This window comes from Tachyglossus aculeatus, chromosome 1 (assembly GCF_015852505.1).
Source record: "Tachyglossus aculeatus isolate mTacAcu1 chromosome 1, mTacAcu1.pri, whole genome shotgun sequence".
Classification (NCBI taxonomy): Eukaryota; Metazoa; Chordata; class Mammalia; order Monotremata; family Tachyglossidae; genus Tachyglossus; species Tachyglossus aculeatus.
In genome coordinates this window covers 155,856,601-155,876,585 of record NC_052066.1, presented here as the reverse complement: position 1 = coordinate 155,876,585, position 19,985 = coordinate 155,856,601, and the positions used below count along the sequence as shown (strand labels likewise).

Here is a 19,985-nt window from a genome sequence, read left to right as displayed (position 1 = left end):
GTCCAGGACCCCTAAGTTCAGCATCCAGAAATGTAGGTCTTAAGAAGCAGAAGCAAATAATAATAATAATAATGATGGTATTTAAGTGCTTACTATGTGCCAAGCACTGTTCTAGGCACTGGGGTAGATACAAGGTAATCAGGTTGTCCCATGTGGGGCTCACAGTCTTAATCTCCATTTTACAGATGAGATAACTGAAGCACAGAGAAGTGAAGTGACTTATCCAAAGTCACACAGTTTATAAGTGGTGGAGCTGGGATTAGAACCCTCGACCTCTGACTCCTAAACCCATGCTCTTTCCACTAAGCCACGCTGCTTCTCATGTATCCACATTGAGCAGTTGTATTTCTGATCTTCCGCCCTTTATCCTGATGATGTGCCCTCAGTTCCCCCAACCCTACTTTTTCCTCATAGAAGTGTTCTCCCAGAGCCAAGATCCTTATCAGGTAAGTTTGGACCAATCTTTTGTTCTTCAGTGTCCCTCATCTTCAAATTACATATCTTTTGTCACCTCATGTTGCAGCATGATGTAGTGGATTACAGCACAGGCCTGAGAGTCAGTAGGTCATGGGTTCTAATCCCAGCGTCACCACTTGTTTGCTGTGTGACCTTGGGCAAGCCACTTAATTTCTCTGTGCCTGTTACCTCATCTGTAAAAAATGGGGATTAAGAGTGTGAGTCCAATGTGGGACAGGGACTGTGTCCAACCAGATTAACTTGTATCTATCCCAGCGCTTAGAACAGTGCTTGGCACTTAGTAAGCACTTAACAAGTACCACAGTTATGAACAAATACCATAAAGAAGCAGCAGAAGCAGCATTGGCTAGTGGAAAATGGGCTTGGGAATCAGAAGACATGAGTTCTAATTTCAGTTCTGCCACTTGCCTGTTGTTTCAGCACTTAGTACAGTGCCTGACACCTAATAAGTGCTTAACCCATGCCATAATTACTATTATAATTATTATTATCTCTAATGAAAACATCTTTCCCCTTTAAACATTACCCCAGTAAGTCCCTTTGCAGGGCTGCCCCAATCTCTTGTTTATTAGGAGGAAGAGAGAGCCCATTAGAGAGGATGCAGAGGGGAAACCCTTTAACAACCAAGGAGGGAAAGCCTCCAATTTTTGTTTCTCCAGCCTCCCTGGGCTCAGCATTTGCACCATCACGTTTATTCTCTCAGACCTCGGCCCTGGTGCAGCAAGGCCAGAGTGACCAGGGGTGGGACTCATTCATTCAGTCAATCGTATTTATTGAGCATTTACTGCTTGCAGAGCACTGTACTAAGTGCTTGGAAAGTCCAATTCGACAACAGAGACAATCCCTACACAACAACGGGCTCACACTCCGGACCCCCTTCCCTGTTGGTCCAGTAGGGTCCTGGCTGCCCCTCTCTTTTCCCCGAACTTCGGACATCTCTTCGGGGGGTGGGGGCTCCTTCATTCAGTCAATCGTATTTATTGAGCGCTTACTGCGTGCAGAGCACTGTACTAAGTGCTCAGAAAGTCCAATTCGGCAACAGAGACAATCCCCACCCAACAATCCCCACATCCGCCAAGCTAGCTCTCTTCCTCCCTTCAGGGCCCTACTGAGAGCTCACCTCCTCCAGGAGGCCTTCCCAGACTGAGCCCCCTCCTTCCTCTCCCCCTCTCCATCCCCCCGCCTCCTTCTCTTCCCCACACCACCTGTATGTATGTATATGTTTGTACGTATTTATTACTCTGTTTATTTTACTTGTACATATTTATTCTATCCATTTTATTCTGTTAATGTGTTTTGTTTTGCTCTCTGTCTCCCCTTTCTAGACTGTGAGCCCACTGTTGGGTAGGGACCGTCTCTATATGTTGCCAAATTGTACTTCCCAAGCGCTTAGTACAGTGCTCTGCACCCAGTAAGCGCTCAATAAATACGATTGAACGAATGATTGAATGGACAACGGGCTCACAGTCTAGAAGAGGGGAGACAGACGACCGAACAAGTAGACAGGCTCAAAATGGTTGGGGACTCCGGCGCTTTAAAAGGCTTTTCCCAGGGAAACTTCCCGGCCTGTCGGTGCGGCTTATGAATGGAAATACTCCTCCCCCGGTCGAGCCCATTTTGCATTTCACCAGGAGCCACTTTTCCCTTTCCTCCTCCCGGTTCCTGGGCTCGACAGCCCCGGGCCAGGGAACCCGTCGAGGTGGCCTGAGAAAAGCCCGGGCCTTTTTCGGGGAGGGAGGCGATTTATTTCATCTTATTTTATTTTTCTCCAGCCCCCACCCTTTTCCGGGCCCGCATTCGGACTCCGATGTGGTCTTGGCCCGAATGCTAGCGACACGGGAGGAGAAAAGGGGGAGAGGAGGGAGGGAGGGAAGGAGCTCATTTCCTTGCAACGTTGGCTGGCGGAGCCAACGAACCCACAAGCCACAGAGCCCGGGGCAAAGCCTTGCCACCTGGACAGCATCATGTCCACCAAAGCGGAGCAGTGTAAGTAACGCCCCCGCCCCCCGGCCTCGTGTGCTTTTGGGGGGCCTAGGGTGGGAAAATTGGGGGGAAAAACCGGGGCTGCGCTATCCCCGGTGCTGAAAAATGCAGCTTCCTCCTGCATCAGCCATAATAAGGCCCAAAGGGGCTGGTCCCTGCTTCTCCCCATCGACCCCTTCCACTCCCCAAAGGGGGCTTCTTTCCTTGCAAATGATTGCTTAAAATGGGACAAGGTGGGGGGCTGGGGAAAAAGGGGTTGGGGGGAGCTGACAGTTGGAATCCAAAACCTGCTGCGGATCCTGAGCACGCCCAGCTCCGCTGCTGGAGCCATAAGGGAGTTTCAATCTGCAGATTCCACTTCTCTTGATTGCAGGGGAGAGAGGAGGGCCGGGGGAAGAGGGAGGCAGGCGGAACACTGCGTTCAGCCGAAGAAATGAGCCTGGAAAGCCAGGGGTGGGGAAAGATGGGGCAAGGCAGGGAGAGATATAAAAAAAGGTTATCTGATCGTCGCCCCCCCCCCCCCGAAAACCCCCCCCGCAAACCCAGGGTGTCTTTGTGGAGCTACTCACTCAAACTCCAGGACATGACAAGACAAGCTAGCAGGTTTTAGTTTAAGGGTGATGGAAAAAAAAAATCACCCAAATCATCTGTATCACAAATAATGCATTTTCTGGTTGTCTCTGCTAATAAGGCTTGCCTTCTGTCGGCCTGGGCCTACATGGGCTAGAGGAATCTCACGTAAGTATGGAGACATCAGCAGTGTTCGATAAACACTCACAATTCTCCAGTATTCCTTGCACTTCCCACTTTCCCAGAATAAACAAGGACAGTGAGCACAACAGTTGGGCAACTAGTTCTGGTTCCTTCACTGTGTGACCTTGGACATGTCATTCAATTTCTTTGTGTTCAGTTCCCAGCAACGTTGGGAGAGCCAGTGAGATGATCAGCCTGATTCTTTTTTTTTTTTTTTTTGCCCCAGGTTTGGATGGATTGGAGCAGAAAAAAGATATGTGAGGGCACTAAGTATGTTGGGCACTTAAAGTTGTGTGGGAGGTGTAATTTCCAATCTTCTTGTGCATGGTATGTTGTTGCTATGTAGTTGTGATAAGATCGCACATTCCCTGTGACGAGGGCCTTGTTAACCCCTCCGTGGCTCCAAGGCTAATGGATTTGAAAGACCCCTATGTTATGTGTGAAATCACTGTTACACTGCCTATGAGAGCTATGGAGTTTCTTCCCCTCTTACTGTGATTGACACCCTGTGAAGAACCTCTCCCATCCTCACTCCAGTCTCCCAGACTAGTGGGGACTGATGACTTGTGACTTAATATGCTCCTGGCATTGTTCTTTTTCCACAGTCACCAATGCCCCAACAGTTAGCTGGAGCTAATAGCTGACAACTGGGGCTATTTTGGGGGCCTCGGCTGCTTCACCTGCATCCGGATTGGTTCTTTAACAACCGAGGGCTTTTAGGGCAGGGGATGTGAGGAAAGGACAGGTTTTTGAGGGTGGGGGGGATAGTAAATCATTTCTCCCCCAACAGCTGGATCGGCTGGGGTTGTAGTTCCCAAACATCTCGTGTCCTGCCCCTGGCAACAGGCCAGAGCTCCAGGAAAGGAAAGGAGGTTTGCAACAGCAGAAGTGTTTTCCAGGGGCTGGAGAATGCTTCATCCAGCCATGCTTGAGGGTGGCTTTTGATGAGGGTGAGGGCTGCATTGACAGTTTATGCAGCTGAAGGCCACATTATGGGATGGCTTAATCAATCAATCAATCAATCGTATTTATTGAGCGCTTACTATGTGCAGAGCACTGTACTAAGCGCTTGGGAAGTACAAATTGGCATCACATAGAGACAGTCCCTACCCGATAGTGGGCTCACAGTCTAAGGCCTTTGAGCCCCTGTGTTAACTCAGTCCTTCCTGGGGCCTAGCAACTCAAATATTGGGAGTGTAGTCTGGTGGGGGAGATGGAGAGGACTGTAGTGACTGTAGAGCCAGTAATTGGAGTTCTACCCACAGTCTGTTGGACCGTGTCAAAATAAACATTCCCCATTTAGACTAGGGTTAGGTTGTGTCAGGGTGGTTCTAAGCCACTTCTGTGGCTGAGAAAGCTGCAGTGCAGTGACTATGGCGATGAGCACTGTGTGTGAGGGGGGAGAGGGGAAAAGAGTGCTTGCATACCATTTAACCAAATGGCTTTTATATGACTTGCTTTCGAAACGTGGCCAAGTTGCCAGTCGACTCTGGGATGAGCCTTTACAGGTTAATGTGATCATCGTAACTTCCTGGGCTTTTGGAATAAATGATAAGGAAATTGATTTTAGGACTAACAGAGAAGCAGTGTGGCTCAGTGAAAAGAGCATGGGCTTTGGAGTCAGAGGTCATGGGTTCAAATCCTGGCTCCGCCAAGTGTCAGCTGTATGACTTTGGGCAAGTCACTTAACTTCTCTGGGCCTCAGTTACTTCATCTGTCAAATGGGGATTAAAACTGTAAGCCCCCTGTGGGACAACCTGATCACCTTGTAACCTCCTCAGCGCTTAGAACAGTGCTTTGCACATAGTAAGCGCTTAACAGATACCACCATCATCATCATCATCAAAAGATGTAGCTTGTTTGGGCTATATTTATATTTTCATTCTGTTTCTTGTATATCCTGGCAATTGTAATAAGCTGAAAGCTTCTAGCGATTTCTCCACAGACTGCACACTATTAAACATTTTTTAAATGCTATTTTCCTTCTCCTCTTAGCCCAATATTGATGTGTCCAATGCAATATCTGGAACTGGAGTATCATCAATGTGGCATTTTAATTCCTTAATCCAAGCTTTAAAATAGAAACTTGAGTTTCTTTTGGTTCTTCCTTTGAAAGAGATGGAGCATCCCAGGGTTAGATGCTTTTAAAGTGTTATTTTAAACAACATCTTTCTTTATAGAAGTGTCAAGGGTATAAAACTTATGTGTGCTGCCAAAAATAATGTTGCTTATATAAATGACATGATGGGGCTAAGCACATGTCTACTTGGCAGAAGCCAAATGCTGGCACTGGGAAAAAATATAGTCATTACCAGATGCACGTATGTCCCTGTGGCTCAACCAATCCTATTATCTCACCATGCCTGAGAGTCTGTGCTGTTCTGCTTTCTTGCCATGTGTCCTTCTCCTCATCTGACTGACTTCACTGGGAAAGACCCATGCCATAATCAGACAGTATGACGGTTTCTGGTGGCCTTTCGACTGGCCAACCTCTTAGCTTCTGGATGATAGCTCTGCTGTGGCTTCCTATTCAAGTGGGGGAATGGGCTGCTCATGTATTTCTGGCTCTCCATGCACACGGAAGCCCTCCTGGACCCTAAGTTCTTGCCTAAAACCTTGGAAGGAATCTAACCTCCTTTGCTCCCAAGAGCTGCTCCATATTCAGGAGGATCCCTGAGAGTGTGAAAGTCTCTGAATCCTTTCTGTATATTCAAAAGGGCTCATACCACCACTATTCACAGTGACTTTAAGGGCATGCTTTTTCATTCACTGGACTTCACGAAACATGGAGGAAGGTAGTTCCTGTCGACAAGGAGTTTATTATCTCTTGCAGAGGAAACCCCCCATACTGAAAAATTCAGTGTACTTAGGAGAAAAACTTGAAAGATCATAAAGAGCATAAAAATCCTGTCTATTGAACATATTAAAGGAAAGTAAGAGGCTTCTGTAGGCCAAATAAGATCTCCCCTCTCTCTGCACCCAGAAAGTTCTGTATTTGGGATCTCTTTCATGCAAATAGAGGGAATCCCCAATTTCTACAACTCCACTTGTGAAGAATCAGAGCATCATCATCTATGGTATTTGAGTCCTTACTATGTGCAGAGCAGTGTACTAAACGCTTGGGAGAATACAAAAGAGTTGGCACACACTTTCCCTGCCTACAGTGAGGTTACAGTCTAGAGGGAAGGCTGGCATTAATATAAATAAATTAAAGCTATGTACATAAGTGCTGTGGAGTTGAGGGTGGGGTGAATATCAAATGCCCAAAGATCAAAGATCCCAGTGTATAGATGACAAAGAAAGGAGAGGGAGCTGGGAAAAAGAGGCTTAATCAGGGAAGGCCTTATGGAGGAAATGTGGCTTTAATTATGCTTTGAAGGTGGGAAGAGTGGTGGTCTGGTGTATATGGATGGGGAGGAAGTTCCAACCCTTCAGTAACCCAGCATTCTGCTCTAGTCTGGAAGGGACATTCTCCTGAGAAGTAAGATGATTCCCTGAACTAATTTGGGTCTGGCTTTTCCTTAAAGCCTCCTTAAATTATTAACCTTCAAGCCTCCTTAAATAGAAGGGCCAGCCTCTCCATCTAGTCCAGAATCTGTGGTGTTATTTTACATACAAACAGTGGTATAGCTACTTATCTTGGAATTTGCATGGTTCTTGTTTTTGTTTTATATGGATTGAATCCAGATTTCTTAAACTAATCCACAGAAATACATAGGTTAAATGTATTACACTAAAGATACATTTATTGGGGAAAAAATGGCCATGCTACCTTTATACACTATAGATGGTTCAAACATTAGATTTAGAATTCCTACATTCCCTAAATGCTAGGTTTTGTTGCTAACTGGAATAACGAAGATTTTTTGTTCCTCCAGGCAGATATACTGAATTGAATGTTACTTAATTTGTTGTCCTTCTTAATAAGAGCCTGAAATATAGGCTTCATTCTTCATAATTATTCTGCATGCGGTGGTACTTACCATATCCATTGGTCTCAGATTCCTGGCCAAACCCTAGAACCTAAATGAAAGTCACTCCAGAAAGTTAAGTTAATTTTTAAGGAACAAATTAAATACATCACTGAAATAGAAACATGAAATTATTATTTAACGCTTCCTTTGAAGTCTGCAAAAGCTATCCCAAGTCCAGAAGGAAAAATCACCTCCTATTCTTCTGGACTTTTGAGAACTGCTTCCCAGTTTCTATCAGCAAAGCATTTTTATCTCATCCTTGAAGTAGTTTGTGGTGAGGAGATATATGACAATACCTGAAAAGGAGAGTTCAGCCCCTGATCCCCAGCTTTGGCCTGATTTGTACTTTTCTTGGCCTCTTTAGAGCTGTGAAGACAGGGTTATCCTTTGAAATTGTGTGCGTAGTATATGGCATTGCTTCTGGACAAGAGGGAACAAGCAAGGAAGAAAATTAAAATTTCAAAATGTTTTCTTGGGTGCCCCTCTGTGGCCTCACTGACAGCCTCAGTGTGGGGAGAATGAGGTTACCTTGAAAATGGAATTCAAATTGAGAACTTTATGAACTTAGAGGTTACTGGAGGTAGAGATAATGTAGACCCCAGCTGGAGAAAATAAACTAGGAATTTTATAGGGTTTGGTGCCAACATATGATGGTTTTACACACTATTGCACAAAAGCAGAAAGCAGTGGGCTGATTTTTTTCCCTCCCTTTTTGTTTCTAAGGCAGCCTTAGTTGGTGCTGGGATAGAGAAAGGTCAGTTGGATAACTCTGTTTCTCAACTGTCCTCCCTTCCTTTAGGTCTAGTGTACCTGTGTTATGAAAGTATGACTTTGTTGGGTTTTTTTATTATTAAATACTGAATTTATACCTAAGTAGTGACTCTGGCTCTGGAAAAACCTGGACTCAGTATTTACCTTCCACTAGAATAATATGTCCTCATGGTGCTGACAGATGTCACAAGACTATAAAAGGAGAAAAGAACAACAGTCACTCAATCATTGATATTTGTTGAGTGTTTGCTTACAAGAACCAAGAGGTTCTGCAGTTTTGGATTTTTTGGCATCCTGATTATGTAGAGAAATGAATTCTCTGAGTTAATCATCATCAATGGTTTTTGAGTGCTTAGTGTGTGCAGAGAATTGCACTAAGCACTTGGGAGAGTACAATACAACACACTTGGTAGACACATTCCCTGTCCACAAAGAACTCACTGTCAAAGAACTGTGAATCAGTGGGATTTCAAGGTTTAGGAGTTTCTCAGAAGTGGATGACATTGGATATTAGGGCTTCACATTCTAGGTCTTTTATTTGAGAAGGCGAGGGATACAGTGGATAAAGTATAGGCCTGGGAAGCAGAAGGACCTGGGTTCTAATCCAGACACCACCACTTGTCTGCTGTATGACCTTGGTTAAGTCACTTCACTTCTCTGTGCCTCAGTTATCTGTATAATGGGTATTAAGACTGTGAGCCCCATGTGGGACATGGACTGTGTCCAACCTGATTAGTTTGTATCTACCCCAGAGCTTAGTACAGTGCCTGGAACACAGTAAGTGCGTAAATCCTATTTTTTTAAAAATAGAAAGTTTTTAAGCTAAATAGGTAGAGGATTGACAAGAAATGGTGAAAGTTGGTTCCTGCATTACTTGGGAGTCTCTTCTGAGCTATCCTTCAGGTTCCAGCACAGTCTTATGCAGCTCCTATTGACATTTTACACTGGTACAGAATAATTGTGATCTACAGCCAATAAAAATAAATCAGTCAATCATATTGTACTGTACTAAGCTCTTAGGAAAGAGCAACATAACAAAGATGGTAGACGTGCTTTGGAAGATGTGTTCCCTGCCCACAGTAAGCTTACAGCCTAGAGGGGAATATAGGCATTAATATAAATAAAAAAAGATATGGCTGTAGGGCCGAGAGAGGGGTCAATTAAAGATGCAAATCCAAGGGTGATGCAGAAGGGACTCGGAGAAGAGGAGATGAGGGCTTATTCAGGGAAGGCCTCTTGGAGGAAATTTGCTTTTAATAAATTTAGACTAATTGGAAGGATAGAGAGAAAATATATTGTAAAGAAAATGGAAGTGGAGGAAAATGGCCTTTAAAACTATCTGGGGAAAGTTTGGAGGGGAAAGGATAGCATGAACCAGAATTGGGAGAAGAAAATAAATTCTGGGAAATAAGGAATGCTCCCTAAAAGTAAGCCATAAAAAGTAGGGTTTTCACTCTGGACTCTTGTTCACTTTTGTATGGTTACCGAGATTTATTATATTCATTCTGTGAAACAACAGAGGGAGGATGATAGTGATAAATGCCAAGTATTTTGGGATGGATGCTTTTGTTTTAATTTTAATAGAGGGACAAAAACCAAATAGTACACTGATTTGATTTAACAAAATTAGGGCAAGAGTTTGTGTTAAGCTCCATCTTCCTTGTTTTAAAATGAGATGTCAGCACCTTCCAAAAGGAAAAAACACAACTTGAAAAGGATCTGACTACACCGAAGAGACGAAGGAAAAAAAAGGAATGCTAGATAGAGAGGGGAATTGAATGCTTAAAAACAGGGAGATCAAAAGGAAAAATCCTGAGAGGAAAAAGTATGCATATTGTCTATTCATAATATCATTGTGTTTTTCTTAAATGTATTTTTAAGTACAAAGTTTTATTTGATTGTGATATAGGAAGAAGAGGCTGGGGCTGCCAGCACACAGAATATCAACTGTTTATCTTGCATAATTTCAGATCTAACAGGAAGGAAAAATGCCATTAATGGTAATTATGATGGCATGAGAAAGCAAAACTGCAAGAGGTCTTTTCTTCAAAAACTCAGCCTAGCCTTCTCAAGACCTGGGCTCAATTACATCAAAACCACCCATGATCATTTCCATTTCAATAAATTGAACATGAGGCTGGAAATGCTAGGATTATAAAATGCTTTTTAAAATGTATACTTTTAATTGTTGAGCAATTTGTTGTAGACTTGGATCTAAAGAGGGGTTCAAATGATATGGGGGAAAGAGGCAAAACTGATACTAGATTGTTTGAGAATTTATAACTTCTGGGATGAAAAAGAGTTAAAAAGCGGTTCACTAATGGAAAATTGCTGGCTCCAGAAAGTAACGTGTTGGGAGGGAAGGGAATAAAGTACATGTATGGAAACTGAGAGGCAAAAAAAGCAGTGGGAGCTGTCAGTTGTCCAAAGCGAGAGCTTTCTGGGAGTAATCAGTGAAGTACCTCAAAATGCCAGAAACCAATCATCTTGCATTTAAGGAGAGGTAATATGGACTTTTTGATAAAAAAAAAAGTCCCCAAGTGATTGAATGGGTTTGGTTTTGATCAAGTTTACCTTGTCATCTAGCATCACTTAAAATAATTCTATATGAGTATATTGCCATTGAATTTACCTGAACCTGTAGCTAATATTTTTCTATACAATTTGCTGCAGTAATGAATCCTTTGTGCACATCTGCTGCATAAAGAAATAAAACCCTTTGGCGCATCTTGAATCTGTCACCTTCAAATGAAAATGGGTGCACCATTTTGATATTATAGGATTTGTTTAAAAAATATGCTCCTGTTCTTCATCATTATAAATTTTAATCGTCACCTTTCAACCTTCATTTTTCCAGACTGATAGGCCTAATCCTCTTGATTCTTCCTCAAGTGGAAAAATAAGGCTGAAAGATGACTTGACTTGTGTCCTTTTCTAGCTCTGCTGGACCCATCTTAAGTTGAAGCTACCAGAACTGCTTGCAGCATGGCTTACTGGAAACAACATGGGCCTGGGCATTAGAAGATTTGGGTTCTAATCCTGGCTCTGCCCCTGGTCTGCTGTGTGATGTTGGGCAAGTCACTTGACTTCTCTGTGCCTCAGTTTCTGCATCATAAAATGGGATTTGACATCTGTTCTCTCTTCCTCTTAGACTGGGAGCCCCATGAGGGAAAGAGGCTGTGTCCAACCTGATTATCTTGCATCTAGTGGAATCTTTTGAACAGAATAAGCACTTAACCAATATTATTATTATTATTATGCAGTATTCAATGTGGAAACATATTGTTTCAAAAATGAAAGGATTAAAAAGTGGTGGAAAAGTACTTCAAGTAGAGAGTACACATGGGGAAAAGAATATGAAAGGAATAGGGTTGGAATATTTACATCTGTAGTTACTTTTTTCTTTTAGCAGTTTCTGAAGTATAACGTGGAAAAGTGAATAGAGTGCAATGGAAAAAAGTAATGACAGGTAGACTGGAATGTATAGAGGAAAGAACTAATGTTTATGAACAATGTAAAGTGATTAAGTATTTTTGAAGTTCCTGTTTATATAAATGCTCACCCAGGTATTTTGAAAAAAAACAGCTAAAGTGAATGTGAGAATCAATTGGTAGAAGGGTGATATAAAAATTCAAAGTATTGTCTACAATCTTTGCCTGTTTTTCTCTGGCTCAAGATAGACATGATTAAAATAGCTCAGAGGAGGAGAGATGGGGGGAAAAGAATATCTGACCAAGAATTCTTTCAGAATTCATCACAATGATGAATGAATGGTAACTGAGGCTTATGCAGTTCTGGTGGCATAGGAGTCGAATTCTGCTTTCTCTGCTACCACTGAACTCTCAAAGAACGATTCCCTGACTGTTCTCATCTTAGCTATCACTTGCATGTTGGTCTCACAAGGGTTATGTCTGCCAAAGTTTAAGATTTATTCAGGAGCTAATTTCCATCGACACATCCTTGCTTTTCATGGATATCATGCAAAAGAGTACAAAAGATGTGTAGAAGTTTGCTTTAAGCCCTAATAGCAACAGATATGGCACTTGATGGTCTCGGCTTTAGAGATGTGTAATGGAGAAGAAGCACAGATGGACAGTAATGAAATCTGAGGAAGAAGAAGAGGCCAAAGAAGTTGTCCATCATGGCCTTTTGGGGATTTGTGAAAGAGAAATTGCTGAAGTGGGCCCAGCCTTTCTGGCCATGTCATACTTTCAGGTCAGGAGTGTGGACACTGGTGACTACAGGTAGGTCTAGGATGCATAGCAAACTATCTAGAGCCTTAGGGTCCAGAACTGGGAGGAAATGTAATTGACCAAAATTGGCAGAGGTATTAAGGAGCTTAACAATGAATATTTATCAAGTATTTCGAGACACACAGATTTCCAGTATACCATATTTACCCATGTAATTGCCCTACACTAATCTTTGAGGAGGAAATTAGATTTTTTTCTTTTTAGCACCACATGATTGTAAGAAGTGATAGCCACCCAATGGGGATGAAGAACAGACGAATGAAAAAGGGGTAAAGTAATGGGGGCTAATTAATTCATTAAAACTGCTGAGGAATTAGTGTGTATGTGTGTATAAATCCATTTGCACACCCAATGTATAGGTACCTATATAGTGTGTGTGTATATATATAGAGAGAGAGACAAAAGAGCAGCATCACATAGTGGATAGAACACAGGGCTGAGTTCTAATTCTGGCTCTGCCTCAAGTCTGCTGTGTGCCCTCGAGCAAATCACTTAACTTCTCTGTGCCTCAGTTACCACATCAGTAAAATGGGGATTAAAGACTGAACCTTATGTGGGACGCGAACTGTGTCCAACCTTATTACCTTGTATCTACCCCGGCACTTAGAACAGTGCACATAGTAAGCACTTAGATATTATAAAAAAGTAGTGTTGCCATTTTATATAAAGTCTGGCCCATAAGTAATGTTGGTAGACCTGTTTCAGAAGCCAGCTGCGGTGCCTGTATGGGGTCCAGGTCTCTCAGTCATAGAGAAGTTCAGACCTCTGTAGACCTTTAGGTTTGGAACTTTTCACCATTCTGCTGCCACATTGTTTTCCAGTTTTTCGATTGTTTCCTATTTCCTTTTCTATCATTGCATGTTGGGTCAGAGTGTCACATGGATAACATAATTGTGTCACAACCTTTAGCTTGCAATTGCCCAAAGTCAGTGGAGGGGGAGCAGAAGTGTGAGGTCACATTCAACACTGCAGGGGTTAAGGGAGTTAATTCATTAAAACTGCCCTGGCTCAGGGTTAAGAGAGGAGCAGAAAGGGAAAAAATGGGAACAGGTCAAAGAAAGTGAAGGTAGTTGTTTCATTAAGACTATTCCGGGCAGGTAGGAAGAGCTGAAGAATGTGAACTTGGTAGCACAGCAGAGACAGGAGGAAGTTAATTCATTAGTTAATTCACTGGAGTCAGTGTGGCTTAATAGAGCTTAGGCCTGGAAGTCAGAAAACCTGTATTTTAATCCCAGCTCCACCACTGGTCTGCTGAGTGACTTTGGACAAGTCACTATACTTTCTGTGCCTCAGTTATCTCACCTGTAAAATGGAGTTTAAATCCTCTGACTGAGACTGTGAGCCCACAGAAGGTAGGGACTGTATCCAACCAGGTAAACATATCTGCCCCAGTACTTAGTACCCTGCCTGGACCATAGTAAGCACAGGTACCCTAAAAAGAAAAAAAAAAAATCCGAGTGCCTATTGTATGCAACACTTACAAAAAGTGCAATAGAAGTAAGAGAAGCAGACTTGAGCATCCTGTCAGTCCTTTTCTTTCTCTTTTTTTCTCTTATTCCCTTATTGCTGGACTTAATTCCTATTGTAATAGCACCTTCCCATTTTAAAGTTGAAAGCATTATGTGCAAAAAAGGGGCAATTATGCAAATAAATATGGTATATTACTACAAGACAACCACTATTTCAATTGTAATTGGTATCATAGATGAACAAAAACATTTCAGGGGAAGAGGAATTTTTTTCTTCTGCTTTTCATGGAAAATTCCCATTAAAGTTCATGGAAAGGAGAAAAGTGATTTGGCTTGAACCTGATCTTTCAGGTAAACAAATCAGTATGGGAGGTTATAAATCAATCAATCAATAAATGGTATTTATTGAGAACTTACTGGATGCAGAGTACCGTACTAAGTACTGGGAGATACAATGCAACAGAGTTGGTAGATGCATTCCCTGCCCAAGAAGAATGCAAGATGAATTTAACTCTTGTTAAGGGGATAATTATCAGTGGAGAGTTTTGGTTGAGTTGTCAAATAATTCAGTTCTGTTGGCCATCGAATAGCCAAGAATGAAAGTTCTTCTGCTTCCTTTATGGATTTTTATCACAAAATGAAAACCCTTTGGTATAATGTGAATTTACAAGGTGATTTTTCTGTGTTGTTTTGGTTTTATATAGTTGCTTCCAAGATCCGGTACTTGCAGGAATATCATAACCGTGTTCTTCACAACATTTATCCTGTACCTTCAGGCACAGACATTGCAAATACCCTGAAATACTTTTCTCAGACCTTACTAAGGTAAGCTTTAAATGATCTTCTATCTCTAAAGAATTAATAGGTAATAATTAAGAATTTATTGGGACCTAAAGTACTACTGGACTGAGGTTTTAAAGGACCTAAGGAATTTCATTGCTCTGCCAGAAGAGTTAGGATTCAAATTTTATATATGCAGATAAATCATAGATGTGAATGGAAATAGACTATTTGCATAGGGGGTTACCTAAGTAGTCTACTTTTCCCATAGCCATTTGAAGAAGAAAAACAATATGTTCTTGGCACTACTCTGTAGTAGAGCCGGAGAAATCAACTGAAGTCTATTTTTTATAAAACTCACATGAAAGTTTATGTTACTTTTGCTGTAACAATGGCATTAGAGTGCGTACTGTGTGCAGAGCACTGGACTAAATGTTTGGGAGAGTACAGTACAACAGAGCTGGTAGACATGATCCCTGCCCACAACGAGCTTACCATCTAGAAGAGGAGCTTACAGTCTCTACTAGTAAACTCACACAGTAGCTAATGTGTTGGAGGGAGTTCTGGTACATAGAATTTTCTTTCTCCTGAAGTGAAAAGATTATAGTCATTATGATTATGATGATTGTGTTCCCCATTATCTTTTCAGAATTTTTGAGGGGATATCTTTTGGGAGAAAGGAAGCAGCAAATGAAAACAGGCTAACTTTGGGTTTGTAGGTAAATATTTAAAGTTAGGAGGGGTGGAAGAAGGACCTAGTTTCCCCATGCCTAATATCGGGGAAACTGAGCAAGAAATATCGTCTAGGCTAACCATAGCCACTATTTTTAGAAATGGTGCTCAGAACTCTTTAATATTTTCTAAAGTAGGGTTCTCCCATCTTTTCCCTCTGCCATGGCCATTTGGGTGAGGTGTCTTTTTTTTTGAGGAAAAACATATTTTTTAACAGAATTTAGCTTGGAATCTACCTGTCTTTGACTAAGCAACAAATGTGATTATTACAAGGATTAAAAATGAGAGATGAACTGATTTGGAAGGCTAGTGGGGTGCAGAAACAAGGTTCTTCAGATGTGGGTGGTCTTTTTTTTTAAAAAAATTACAATATCCATGGATTTTTTAGTTTCATCAATATATGGCTTTTCCATGTAGTTTACAATTCTTGTTAGAGATGAATGTTAGAGATGGAATTATGCATATGACCAAGGGTTATAGACCTTTGCTTGCTCAGTCTCTGGTAATTTCAAGGCTTATATTATTCCCTTTTCAATACTTGAATGGTTGAACAGTTGATTGAATTAAAAACAGTAAAATCTTTTTGTGGTGGAATAAGGAAACCTCTTAAAACAATTATAAGCAGGTGTATTCAAATGATACATTTTAGGCCAAGGAATATGACCTGCTTTTTTTAAAACACCTTTGCCCCTATTTTTTTGAGGTCAGGGTATTTGTAGGATTACTTTACCTAATCCCAAATTCTGAAAATTCACAAGATAAAGCACATTTCTCAGGAAGAAGGGACTCTTGTACAGGAATAACTTGTGAAATCTATCTGTAAATATACTGTGAAATTGCACTTAATGTTTGAGCGTACTGCCAGTCACAGTCTTTTTGCTGAAAGTTACATTATTTAGGGCACTGAGTCTTTGTCTACCTGACTCTGACTCCATTTTTTTTTTTGAGTACCAAATGGGGTCCTTAATTGGGATTGGTAGGCCCTTAATGATGAAATTGACTGGTCTTGGCACAACATTTTGGGTAAACCCCAGCTCTAAGGTTTAGTCCCTGGAAGAGTTTCAGTCTCCTGAAAAGAGAAGGAAGGAAAAGGAGAAGTGAGGGTAAGAAAACGAAGATTCGGTAGAGGAGTTCATTCATTTAGTTGTATTTACTGAGCACTTACTGTGTGCAGAGTTGAACCGAATGCGCTAATTCTTTGGCATTTAAAATTGAGAATTGAAGTAGGAACTGCTGGATTTAAAGGGCATGGCAGGAAGCATCAGATGAAGGGCAGCCAACTGCCAGAAATTCAGAAATTTAACCCTGAAGTTTCCAGCTGTTTCCTGCTACAAGCCTTTAGCATGGGCAAGTAACCAATGCTATCTATTGAGTGCAACTCTGCAAAGCTAAGTGCTTAGGAAAGTGCTAATGGAAACAGCACAGGCTTGGGAGTCAGATGACCTGGGTTCTAGTTCTCATTCCACTACTTGCCTGCTGTGTGATGTTAGGCAAGTAATTTAACTGCTCTGTGCCTCAGTTTCCTCATCTGTAAAATCAGGATCCAATACCTGTTCTCCCTCCCACTTAGACTGTGAGCACCATGTGGGACAGAGTCTGCGTCTGACCTGATTATCTTATACCTAAGCCGGCACTTACTATGGGGATTGGCTCATAGCAAGCCCTGAACAAATCCTGTTATGATGATGATGATGATGATGATGATGTATTTTTCAATAGAGTAAGTAGGCACAATCCCTGACCTCCATGAAGTTACAGTATAAAGGGCAGGAAGTGAGAGGAGGATTGACACCCTATGTGAACTGAAATGAGCTGGGATGTGGAAGGAAGGGGCAACCTAGGAAAACATTACCACCATGAATTAAATTTTTCCCTCAGACCCCCTTTTTTTCCATCTTAGTCTCTATGCTAAAATCAGTGCTGTTTCATCCTGTATCCTCTGTTCGTCCTAGTAGCCACCCTCCAACCAGGGACAGCCTTCCAAGCTTTAAAGCTGGTGACTTTAAATTTACATAACATGCTGGATTGAGCAGTTGTGCAAACCTATAATGACTGTTCAATTGCATCACTAAAGTCCCTACCCAGTCTTTTCACTCAGTCACATTTATTGAGCACTTACTGTGGACAGAGCACTGTACTAAGCACTTGGAAAGTACAATACAGCAATAAAGAGAGATGATCCCTGAAATGGACTCACTCTTGTTAAAGCTGTCTACGCAATGTGAGCCCCATTTGGGACAGAACCTCTGACCCAACCGATTACCCATGCTTGTCAATGTAAACAACAAGCAGTTGTAAATGTTTAACAATTAATGGTATTTATTAAGTGCTTACTCTGTGCAGAGCACTGTACTAAGTGACTGGGGAGAATACAACAGAATTAACTCAAAGGTCCAGCAGAAGATTTTAATAAAAAGGATGATGCATTGTCTGGGGACTTAATAGTTGGACCCTTATTCCACCTTTCACAAAGGAAGAAAATATTCAGTTTTTCAGTTAATCATTTTTTTTTTTACAGTCAGAAGTACTTTTTATGTTTAGAACTTAGGGTCTTGAGAAATGAACGAAGAAGATAGTGTTAAAGATAGGTTCATAAATATGAAGCCCACTTCCTTTTATCTGAGAATTTTCAATGCATTTTACTTTTTCTTCTGTTGAAAATAAGCTATGTAATACCACAGAAACTATATTTTATGTGGAACTACAGCTAAGGGCAATGATTTTACTGTTACAATCTCCCTTGCTTCAGTTGTGTGAATTTATATCCAAGGGTCAGAGTCAGTTCAAATGTTTTACTTCACTCCCTCAGTCATTACCAGGAGAGAAAATAGATCAACGAACATTTTCTTCACCTTCAAATAAGAAACTGAAAAGGGTCAGTCTATGCTTATTAAATTCAGTATTTCTCTTCACATTAGGAGCCGATCAAACCCATTTTCTCTTCAGAGCCTCCTTAAATGGATTTGCTCTCTTTATACTAGGGAACTGAGAAATCCCAAGTCTTATTTTTTATGCCTAGCCCTCTTTTATTACTGTGTTATCTAGTGTTATTTTGGATGCCCCCCTAGAATGAAGATATGGTGGAAGTTGGTGAAAAACTGATGCTATTTTTTTAGAGTGTTTTGACAAAACCCTAAAAATGGGTGAAATTCTCAATGAATATCTAGGAAGAGGGTTCAATTCTGTATCATCACACTCTTTAATCATATTATGAGATCAAAAACAGGAAGTATTAAGTTCCTATGGACTCTTGTAGTGCAAATCATGGCCGTAAAGTAAAATTACTTGCCCAGCTCCCGGAACCCATTCAGATGTGAAAATTGCTGCCTCAGAGTTTTCATTTTGAAAAGTAATTTTCATTATTATAAGCAACCTAGCCCAAATTTTCATCTTCTCCAACACTCCTCTAGGGGCCTGTGAGTTTTCATGAATTTGAAAAATAGCTCTATGCAGGGGCAAAAAGGAAGAAAGAAAATCGGGCTGATGGATTTTACTTTTCTGAGCAAGCCGTATCCAATATTCTTTATATTTTGGTGGGATTACATCTTGGAAAGAATAGCAAATGAGAAAAATGGTTTTATTGTTCCCCCAAATGCAGTTCGGTTGGGGGGGAGGGAAATACCTTTTTCTGAATAAATTTCACAAAACATCATAAATTCACCATAAATGATGCATTACACATTCATTAGCCCTTCCTTAAGTTTCTCCACAGATGAAAACATTTCCTCACATTAAAACATGAATAATAATTTTGAAATGATTTCATGGATTATTCATTTTCAGTGTCCCCCTCCCTCATCTGAAGACTGAATCTAGATCTAATAAGGGTGCCATTCTGCTGTCAGAGCCAGGCAAAAATGCTTAGGTTGACAGTCTTCACTTCCTGAATCTGCTCAGTCTCTGCCAATGTTGTTAGGAGCTCCATGTCAATAGGGAGGGGAGAATATCACAGCAGAATTTGGCCTGGGATGACAATAGCAACTGACCTAACTTTCCTACAGAAAATCATTATGTTTTTTGTAGAGAATATTTGCCTAACTTACGGAAGGAGAGGTAGCATTTTGTATACCACCTATAGGAGAACTATCTCTAGAAGTAAGTAGTCTCGGGGATAGACACTACAGTTTTTGTAAAAAGAGGCTTAGAGGGTCAATCTCTCCTCCTGGGTGATCCATAAGGATTTTCAGAATCATACAGGAAGGGAACTGAATTCCTGAGGCTGCCTTCCTGAAGGGGACTATTTTAATAGTGGCATTTCCTGGCAGAGATAGGTGGAATAGTCTGATGGGTAAAAAAGAAAAAAAAATAGTAGGCACAAAATAGATGGCCAGGACTAATTAAATTTTAACACTAGCAAATCTGTATATTGGAGGAATCAAATGGACCAGGCCAAAGTCAAGAAAATTAAAAAAAAATTAGAAGTTGAGAATTCATCATTCTGATCACACGATAGTAAAATAATATTTCATAAACATTCTGAAAGTATTTTCTATCAATTGCTTTGCAATGGACATTGGGTAACAGAGGCCAAAGGAAACTGAGGTAAATAAGGGAGATAGAAAAGGATCAATTATGTATTAATTTTTTCCTAGCGTGCATCTTTTGTAATGAAAAGGGGAAAAAAAGCAAATGCGTATTTGACAAATCAAGCATGCCTGGTCATAGCCAACTCCTTAAAGACCTATAAATTTTAAAATGTAATATTTAACTAAGAAGTTAGTTCTGTGTAATGACTATAGAATAAGCATAAAAATAAGTTTCTTTATACGATTGCAGCATAAAATAAGTGTTTT

The 19,985-nt window shown here is 41.0% G+C and overlaps 1 protein-coding gene across 1 annotated transcript in view; it reads left to right on the top strand.

Annotated features, from left to right (window-relative positions):
• The first annotated feature begins 2,395 nt into the window (after positions 1-2,395).
• Positions 2,396-19,985, top strand: part of UNC79 (unc-79 homolog, NALCN channel complex subunit) — a 172,979-nt gene continuing 155,389 nt past the window's right edge. The window contains exons 1-2 of the mRNA XM_038749857.1: positions 2,396-2,463; positions 14,385-14,505. Coding sequence (XP_038605785.1) covers positions 2,442-2,463; positions 14,385-14,505 — 143 coding nt within the window. The 5' untranslated portion in view covers positions 2,396-2,441. The remainder of the gene's footprint in view (positions 2,464-14,384; positions 14,506-19,985) is intronic.